The sequence below is a fragment of the Stomoxys calcitrans genome, chromosome 3 (assembly GCF_963082655.1).
Source record: "Stomoxys calcitrans chromosome 3, idStoCalc2.1, whole genome shotgun sequence".
Classification (NCBI taxonomy): domain Eukaryota; kingdom Metazoa; phylum Arthropoda; class Insecta; order Diptera; family Muscidae; genus Stomoxys; species Stomoxys calcitrans.
In genome coordinates this window covers 19,609,706-19,619,716 of record NC_081554.1, presented here as the reverse complement: position 1 = coordinate 19,619,716, position 10,011 = coordinate 19,609,706, and the positions used below count along the sequence as shown (strand labels likewise).

The 10,011-nt window shown below is 40.1% G+C and overlaps 1 protein-coding gene across 5 annotated transcripts; it reads right to left on the bottom strand.

The window, feature by feature from the left end:
- Nucleotides 1–3,611: 3,611 nt before the first annotated feature.
- LOC106081703 (U2 small nuclear ribonucleoprotein auxiliary factor 35 kDa subunit-related protein 2) lies at nucleotides 3,612–6,191 on the bottom strand. 5 transcript variants are annotated; one of them, XM_013243856.2, is made up of 6 exons: nucleotides 6,151–6,191; nucleotides 6,003–6,094; nucleotides 5,219–5,945; nucleotides 5,050–5,153; nucleotides 4,584–4,746; nucleotides 3,612–4,522 (listed from the first exon to the last, which is right to left on the bottom strand). In XM_013243856.2, exons 1-6 carry the CDS (start codon nucleotides 6,168–6,170, stop codon nucleotides 3,925–3,927), a joined length of 1,704 nt encoding a protein of 567 aa, XP_013099310.2. In that variant the 5' UTR covers nucleotides 6,171–6,191; the 3' UTR covers nucleotides 3,612–3,924. The 5 variants fall into 5 exon arrangements, with proteins under 5 accessions (XP_013099310.2, XP_013099314.2, XP_013099315.2 ...); XM_013243860.2 differs by lacking the exon at nucleotides 3,612–4,522 and having other exon boundaries at nucleotides 4,657–4,746; nucleotides 5,039–5,153; XM_013243861.2 differs by lacking the exons at nucleotides 3,612–4,522; nucleotides 4,584–4,746 and adding an exon at nucleotides 4,753–4,954 and having other exon boundaries at nucleotides 5,039–5,153.
- Between the last annotated feature and the right edge of the window lie 3,820 nt (nucleotides 6,192–10,011).

Below are 10,011 nucleotides of genomic sequence, written 5' to 3'. Positions count from 1 at the left end.
TTGTTGCAAAAATTTTAACAATGACATAAAGAGGAATAGAGAAATCAGATGAAGGAAGCCCTCTCGTCTCTCCGTTGGATTGAAGCGTTCTCATCCGTTGTTGTTTTATTGGCACATGTTGCAATTATACTCATCGATTCTTCTTTACTTGTCTTCGTCTGTTGTTGTTGTTGTAGCCAAATTGGTATGTGGAGGTAGCGATCCTCGTCAAGCTCCATATGTGAGCAAACTTGTTCCGGTCCATGGGACTGATCGTTGCGCGGAAAGTTATGGCCATTGGTTTTTTAAAGGCGCCAATAACTTGCCTTGTCATATCAAGTGAGAAGGTCCCTGGGGCGGCGGGTGAGAAGGTCCCTGGGGACCTTGTTCCATTTAAAAATTAAAAAAAAAATTGGTTTTAAAAAAATTGGTCGGAGGGTTAGCAAGAGCCGGTGCCACCTGACCTCTCACTGAGACTCCCCACTCGATATCGTTGATTTTCCGTGACTGCAATTGCAGCTACTTCGTATACGAAGCAATCCACTATCCGCAGTCTGTAGACGCGCCGTGTAGCTAGCTCTTAGCTTAGCTTCTCGTGATGACGATTAGAATCCCTCTGTCTTATTAGCTTTTATTCTCTCTCTCTCACGGAGATCACGGAGATCACGGTCCTCAGATCCAGCTCTAATAATTTGACCGTTTCAATTGGAGCAGTCCATTGTGCCTATGCAGTTAGGTTTGATGATTTCGCCCATCATCTTAAATGGTGATTAGAGTCATGGGATCCAGATATGTTGGGGTCCAGGTCTGTTTGGGTCCAGGTACTTTAGGGTCCAGAAATGATATATTACATGTTGTCCATTGTCCATTGAGGGCAATTGGGGCTAGGCATGTGCTCCCTTAAGGTTTGGTGTGTGTTCCCACTGTAGACCGACATTTATTGGCGCTAGAGCCAGTGTGGCATTTCTCGACCTGTTCCAACCATATATTTCGTTTGTGATCTTTGACCAACCTGTCAATTTTTCCGGTATCCTAATGCCGCCAGGGTCGGTCAGACCAAGCTTGTCACGTTCCTCTGTCAATCTCAATGCCTCGATCTGGAAATTTGGTTGGATGGTCAGAATTCGAACGGCTGGAATCAAATTGACAGCTGATGTTGTAATGTCTAAGCGGAGAATCCTGGCTGTACTGTGATTGTTCGAAGGGGGCGGTTGTCGTCTGAATGCGTCTTCAGTATGGTCCCAGAAACCTGATCAGTTTACCTTCTTCCGGTTAAGGTATGTTTGGCGCTTCGAAACTATGAAGTCATTCAGTAGACGAAGCTCTTTAATAACAGGAACGTGGTCTGCGGTTCTCGCCTTCCAGCAATTCTCCAACATCAGCGCGATAGGCGGATTGGCTGGAGGAACTGGAGGAATGTAGACATTAAATAGTTCTATCTCTGTAATATCTGATTTAAAGGCGATCGCCTGCGATTCGAGATGTTGATCCTGTAACCTGCGGTCAGTTTGGATAGTCCTGTATGTGTGGTTATAGCGAAGTTTTTGGGGGTTTTGGAAGTGGTGGGGTTGGTGGCGGGGAGGTAAGTCATGGTTGCTGAGTTTTTTGTCGATACTGTGTATGTCGCCTCGGTTATCAATGAGATGAAGGAGAAGGAGGCGTGTGATTTTTAGGGGACAGGGGTGATGATCCGTAATAATCTCAGCACGACGCCAATAATTTTGCAAATTTGCCATTCCATTAAGAAACAGTCATTATGGCCATCCAGACCTGAGCAGTTCTCCCTCTTGCGGAAGATTTAATCAATTTAATCAAGGCGGAGCGGATAATGCTCCAGCATAGCGTGAATTCCTTTCCGTTTCGACTGGGTTCCTTGCTGGTGTCCGGTTAACTGAAGTATGATTTTTCAGTCCGCTGTCATCATTACTGCCTTTGCCACCTGGGTGGCTGAGCTAGGGATCGCCTGTCCCCCATCACTGGATGGTTGTCGCTCTCGGAATGGTGATAGTGGCAAAGATGTTCGTGACGAGGTAGTAGTTAACAGATTCGTGCAGTAGGGGGTATTGTATCCCCGACTGGTGACGTTAGCTGCATACCACACAGAACCATGGTCTAGGGTGAATCTCTATTAAATTGCAAAATTCTGCGATACAAGGCCAATGATCCTGGAGATAGAGCTGACCAACACTTGGATCTTGACACTTGGATCGCTTGGCGCTGGTGACTCCACATAGATTGTATGGAAGTACATGCGAAGTTAGGAACTACCGAAATAGAGCTTTAAAACGTATACAAACAGCAGTTTGGTGGTTGTGCCCAAGGTTTAGGGCCTGCCATCAATCCCTTTATGTCTAGGTTTATTTGATTGGCACTTGGAGACTTACAATTTATGACATTCTCTCTAATGACGAGAGGGGCATGGCTTAGGCAGAGAAGAAAGATAGCTCCACGATTTGCACCGAAAATTAAGAAACCCCCAACAGAATTATGGCTTATTGCAGTAATCATCGTTGGGACCAGACCAACTGCCCATAATTTTTTCCATAGAACTACCATCCGAATTCGTAATCTCTGAACGCCGGAAGTATATCCGATTGGAATAACTTCAGAGAGTACACCAGACTCTGCTTCAGTAGACTACCACCGCCCGCCAATCCTATGACAGCCGGTTGTACGAACCAGATTGACCCGATAAAATCCTTCATCGGTAAGCACAAATAACAACCATGGCAGATAACCCAACCTATCCTATGCTGAACATGGACTGTGTGCTTGGGGTGTATTGTGACCAGATATTCCATGATAAACGACATGTATCAGTTTATCCCCCTGGTCTCCCTTGTCTAATACGGTACTTAAAGTTTTAACCTTTAAGGACCCTCAACGGCGTTGATAATGGCGCTTTCTGCATTTCCAGATCTTGCTATAGCAACTATAGTTCGTCTGATGTTCCATTCCCGACAAGTCCCCTATGACCAGGGTTCCGAGTGAAAACTTATGTAACCATACGACCAAACTTACCAAGCTCTACCTAACACTTATTCACAAGCCTTGACGAGAAAATGTACGTTCTCAATGTTAGAAGATGCGCTTGACGAGTATACCTACAAAAATTCTGATAGAGTTCGATATGTGATGTTGCTGAAGGGCGATATCAGCTTCCTTTATGACCAGTATCTCCGCTAAAATACTCTGCAATACTCAGAAAGCTTTACAGTTGCTGATATTTTCACTTTCTCTTAGAAAACACTAGTCCACTTGGGGCGCACCACACCCATGTTGCCAAGCAAATTAAGGTTGTAGACGTGAAATTCTATTACAACATCAATAGCCAGAGCGAACCATTGTACGGTTATGGTACGAGTATCAGGCCCTCCCCATTGTTCACACCTTCTCACTTATTTCGTTGCTGCTGCACCTGTTGCAGTGCTTTGTGCCCTGAGGCGACAACCCTTGCCGATGAAGGACTCCATCATCCGATAAATTACAACCGGCTGTCATGGGATTGCTCGTAGCTCGTCCTGGTCTTTGATTGAAAGGGACATTTTTTCATATATTAAAGGATGGCTCATTATACACAAGTATCCCCTTGCTCGACTTAAAGGGCAGTTAGAACCTCTTTTTTTGAGCCTTTTTGGGGATAAGATTCATTGTATGCTCTTCAAATTTAAGTTTTATTTCATTTAAAATATTACATTCCTAAAACTCTTTCTGCAATCTCAATGTTTTACAAGATTATAATGCTAATTTTCACTCAATAACTTTGGCAAAGACATATAGGGTGCGTATAAAAATATAATGGTTACACCAATTGTGCATCTTCAGTTCTTTTCACTTAAGGGTGAACTACTTTTACGTTCATACCAATGATTTTCTTCTCTTTGTATGTCCATATTTTCCACCTCTCACACAAATATTGACTTTCTTGATGGTTGGTATTCATCATCAGGGTGAGCTCCTTTTGTCTGTATGCTTTTGCTTATGCCTATGGTGACTTCTTCTTTTTCGTGGAGACTTATCTCTGCTTCTTGATTTTTTACGCTTCTTATGTTTCTGCTTTTTACTGCTCTCATGGTGATTTGGCCTTTTTTGATCAGAATCATTATAAGTTTTTGATTTATAACTGGAACTATGATATTCATCCCCACAGTCTGAGCTAGAGCTAGAAGAAACAACAATGATTTCTGCCCGATCGGAACAAGGTGAGTTTCGTTGTGAAGATGGCTTATGGTCATTGTTCTCTTTACGATCCCATTTGTTGCTTTTCTCTTTTCCTGATTTCTGAGATGTGTGACTTTCTCGACTGCGCGATCTTGATTTTCTTTTATATCTAGAACTGGGACTGGGTTTCTTGCTGTTAGGAGATTTGTGAGATGTATCCAGCGCGTCTGGAATCCCAACTAAGACCTTTTTATTTGAATTAGTTGTATTTTGTACCGTAGGTGTTTTTTCGGTTGCATTTTCAGTTTCTGGACTCTCGGACCAACGCCAATTGCGTCTTTGGCTAGGTGTGGCGGCATCTTCTCTGGATACACTATTCCAACTTTTGTGTGGATGAATAATTTTAATAATTTAGAATGTTTAAAAACTAACACATTTCTTACCTTATAATTGGAGTTTGTAACCTTGTGCTTGTACCGCGTGTTGAACTTCTTTGACTTCTATCCAGTGACCCATATGGTGTATTATATTTATTATCTGGATTTTGTAAGATATGCAAATAGTTACAATATGCACCTTTGGGACAATTACGAGCTAAAGAAAAACCTTGAAAGATGCATAGAATTGTGTTAAGGAAGGTACTTCATACAAAATAAAAATAATATTTTGAAAAATTTTAATATGGCTTTGCATGTATGGTACCACCGGTAGTTTACTTGGCAGCCAGCTAGGTTTACCGTTGCGGGGCTGTGGGTACGAGTTCTACCAGAGGATTTGCCCTTTGGTGACTAAACGCGTGGTGGACTAAAACCGTCTAAACAAATCTGATGTAGACTGCCACTATGACCTAGCATAACCTAATATAGTTTTTTGTTTATATTTCTTTTTAAAAGGATACTCAAGTCATACCACAGACCGCTGTACGCCAATGAGTTATATGGGCAAATTCGACATTTAAACGTTTGGCAGCATAATAACGACTTTGCAAGTTTATAAAGGCTTTCAAAGCAGATCTGCAAAAGCAAGTTTTTTTTCTAATTATAACAAAAGTACAAATGTAAATGGAGAAAGGAAATACCTTTTGTCTTTATACTCCACAAATACTGTGCCCCTGGCATGCGGTTGTACATTACGTGCCGTTCGAAAATTAACAATTTCTCCAAACTGTTCCAGTTCGGGCCAAACATCTGCGCAGAATTCATCATAATCGCTTCTTAAATCTCCTTCGCCCATTTCTAGTTGCTCTTCGGCAGAGCTGTATTCTTCATGCTGCTGTTGGTCTAGCAAGCGATGCTGGAAGAAATTCCTTATCAAAATTATATTGGACAACAGTGGCCTTGTATGACTGTGACTGCAATGGTAGCCAAAGCGACAACATTGCGTCTTCTTATAGAACTCGCATTGTTTTTCACCAGGACGTGTCTCTATATATCCCTGCATACGTGTGGGAGTTGCCATGCCAGGATCTTGTAGATATTCATCGCAAATCTTTATGGTTTCCTCCAACTCCTTAGCGGCTTCCTTAGCCTTTCTTTGCCTTTCCTCTTGTTGGCGTTTTTTAGCTTCTTCAAGCTCTTTGAGTTTCTTGTACTGCTGTTCTCTTAGTTCTTCTTGTGCTTTTTCCTCAGCTAAACGCATTTGTTGTTCACGTTGGAATTGCTTTTGAGCCAACAATTCTCGCCGCAACCATTGTTCTTCATTTTCTTGTTGCTCTTTTTCATAGGCAATTCTTTGCCGTTCTTCCATGTGCTCCTGATGCTCTAGCCATTGTTTATAGGAGGGATCGTTTTGTTTTTGTAATTCCTCTGTAAAAAAAAGCGATGTAAGGGTGGGCCAACTATAAGGACAAAGTTTTTTCTTACCCTCCTCCAGCTTCTTGTCTCTGTCGCGTGCTAGTTTTTGCCGTCTCTTTTTTCTTTGGAGCTTCTTCACCAGCTTGCGCCATGTCCTTGGTCTAAATTTGTGTTTAAAATGTATATCATTACACTAAATTCAGTAATTTAAATTTACCTTTTCATTTGTGCTTCCATTTTGCGGTTGTGCGGCTCAAAGGCAAATTTTATAATTCACAATAAGCAGAAAACAGATGATGGCATTGCCATCCCTGACCATTTACTCAGTGCACGATTAGTGGATTACGTTTAACAGTTAATGTGACGTTACAATGTTAATGATTTGTCATTCAAACGTGATGTTGCCATCTCTTGTCAGTAATAAATAACCGTTACTAATTCCCTGTTTCAAACATGAAATTCGATAAAGGTACTTTCAATAAAGGTACATTGAATGCCAATATTAGCATTTATTGTGAATTTTTATAGGGAAATGTAAAAAATTTTAGCTGCTAGCAGAAGAAGGGAAGTAACAACTCCACAAATAGAAGGGGCCAATAAACAAACCACAACAAGTGGTTTTATAAAAATAGTTGCAATAAGCCAATAATTAAAAAAACAAAAACGATTTGTTTACCAAAAGATCTTTGGACTGACGCCTTTTAAAAATTTCTGTAAAAATATTGATCGCAAGTTTTTTATAGATATAAAATTTTACAATGTTTTCAATTAATAAAATTTTGAAATGAATTCGTTGGACATCAAATGTTGGCAAAGTTCCCCTAGACTTTAAATTTAGAAAAATTTGCTTTTAGCATAAATTTTTTTATGAAAAACTTGCAAATTTCATTTCATTACTTATGAAAAGATTTTCATACGAATATTAGGTTATGATTGAGATTTTTGTAGCGTCTCAAAACGAAGCCGTGAAAACACGTGTTTTCACCTATGAAAAACGAATAAAGTACCAGCCTATAAATATCAAATTGTGAAAATATGTTTTAAAAAAATAAAATAAACGGCCGCGGCCGAGTATTTCTTGGAACAGGATGTAATGTATCGTGGGGCTAAAAAAACATGCCGTCGGATAGCTGACGGGGGCGTTGGTCACAGGAAAAGGCAGACTTCTTCAGGGTTTATGGTGATAAGGCGAAGCACTTTGTTTCACTGTTGATGCGGGGACCAGGCAATGAGTTATGAATGAATAACTCAACTCTCGTCATTTTAGACTTATGTAGAAGCCTGAAGCGGCTTACTGAATTAAGCTCTCACTGATGATAAGTCCTTTCTGTCAGTAGGGGGTAGAAGAATCTGAGGCACATAATTCCCCTTCCCTTCTCTTTTCTTTTTATACCCTCCACCCTAGAATGGGGGCATACTTAACATCTCGAAATGTGCGTCTGAGAACCCATAAAGTATATATATTCTTGATCCTCATATCCTTTTTACTAGATCTAGACATGTCCGTCCCTCAGTCTGTCGAAGCACGCTCACTTTCGAAGAAGTAAAGCTAGTCTCTAAAGGGCGCAGTTCTTATCCGATTTGGCTGAAATTTTGAACATGGTGTTCTGATACCACTTCCAACCACTGTGCTATCGTTCAAATCGGTTGATAACCTGATATAGCTGTCATATAAACCGATATCCTGATTAGATTTCTTGAGTTTCTATTAGAAAGCGCAATTCTTATTCGATTTGGCTGGAATTTGACATAAGTCGTGTTGGTATGACTCCCAACAACTGTTGCTTTGCTTTAATTGGCTATGACAGAAAATTTGTTTCACTAGCCAAACGAAGAATAGCGTTCCAAGCGCCTCGATCTTCTTGGCTCATTCTAAAATCTCTGACACCAAGTTTCGAGGTGTCTCTCACAACTTGATCTTTCCATCGGGCTTTTGGTCTTCCCGGTTTGCGTGTTCCATCGTTCTTGCCTTCAAAATACTTTTTTACTGGAGCTTCTTCATCCATTCTGACAATATGACCTAGCCAACGCAGCCGTTGTATTTTGATGCGTGTAACTATGCTATCGTCGTCATACAGCTCGTGCATGGCCTAAATCGGTTGAAAACCTGATATAGCTGCCATATAAACCCACCTCCCAATATGACAGTCTGGGCCACAGGAGGACGCAATTTTTACTCGTTTTGCCTGAAATTTTGGCGGTGGTATTTATACCCTGCACCACCACTGTGGTACGGGGTATTATAAATTTGTGCATTTGTTTGCAACGCTAAGAAGGAGAAGAGCTAGACCCATTGATAAGTATACCAATCGACTCGGATCACTTTCTGATTCGATTAAGCCATGTTCGTCTGTCCGTCTGTGAGTCCATGTATTCTTGTAATAAAAGTGCAGATCGTATTTGTTGTCCGATAGTCACGAAATTTTGCACATGTCTCTTTATTGGCCCAAGAACAAACGCTATTGATTTTGAAAAAAATCGGTTCAGATTTAGATATAGCTCCCATATATATGTTTCATCCTATTTGAACTATTAAAGCTGTAGAAGCCACAGTTTTAGTCCGATATTTACAAAATTTGGCATAGGGTGTTTTATTTGACGTCTCCATATGTGTGCTAAATTTCATAAAAATCGGCTCAGATTTAGATATAGCTCCCATATATATGTATCGCCCGATTTGCACTTAAATGGCCGTAGTAGCTATAATTTTCAACCGATCTGCACAAAATTAGGCACGGACTGTTTTGTTTCTGATCTTAATATATCTGGAAAATTTCATATAAATCGGTTCAGATTTAGATATAGCTCCCATATATATCTTTCATCCGATTTGAACTATAAAAGCTGCAGAAGCCACAATTTTGGTCTGATCTTTACCAAATTTGGTGTGGAGTCGTTTTTGTGAAGTCTCAATGTATGTGCAAAATTTCATAAAAATCGGTTTAGATTTAGATATAGCTACCATACATATCGTTCATCCGATATGGCCTTTTAAGGCTGTAGGATCCACAATTTTCGAACAATTTTACATGAGACGTTTAAATTGACGTTACAATACGTGCGTCGGTCCCAATTTAGATATTTCATCCGATGTGGACTTTTATGGCAGTAAAAACCACAATTTTGGTCACATCTTAATGACACCGGTTTCGATATAACTCCCATATAATCTTTTATCCGATATGGCCTTTTAAAGATGTGGAAATCCAAATCTTTTGTCCTATGGTAGGAAAGTCTTACAAGGTTCTAAATAAATAATAATTGCTATTTCAATTGGTATCCAAATTAAAGTCTGACTAGATTTCGAGATAAGTTCTAGATATAAAAAGTACTACATGCATTAGGTGGTGTAGGGTATTATATAGTTGGCACCACCCGACTTTTGCCTTTCCTTACTGGTTTTCTATTGCTTCTAACAGCCATGACAAGTACGGTTCATAACAGTCCATAACTTGATGTAGCTCTATATAAATTGAAAAAGTCATTCAAAGAACTTGGCAAATGTGATCCATGGTGGAGGGTATATAAGATTCGGCCCGGCCGAACTTTGCATGCTTTTACTTATTGTTATACCCACCACCATACGATGGGGGTATACTAACACTCCGAAATATTAATCTGCGACCCCATAAATTGCATTGGGTTGCCCAAAAAGTAATTGCGGATTTTTCATATAGTCGGCGTTGACAAATTTTTTCACAGCTTGTGACTCTGTTATTGCATTCTTTCTTCTGTCAGTTATCAGCTGTTACTTTTAGCTTGCTTTAGAAAAAAAGTGTAAAAAAAGTATATTTGATTAAAGTTCATTCTAAGTTTTATTAAAAATGCATTTACTTTCTTTTAAAAAATCCGCAATTACTTTTTGGGCAACCCAATATATATTGTGGATTGTCTCGACATTCTGAGTCGATTTAGCCATGTCCATCCGTCCGTCCGTCTGTCGAAATCACGATAGCGGTCGAACGCGTAAAGCTAATCGCTTGAAATTTTTTCGGCTTGGCCGAACTTAGCACACTTTAATTTGTTTCTTTTGTTTGGGAGAGCCGAGTATATCAATGACCTATCCCTGCTAGTTTCC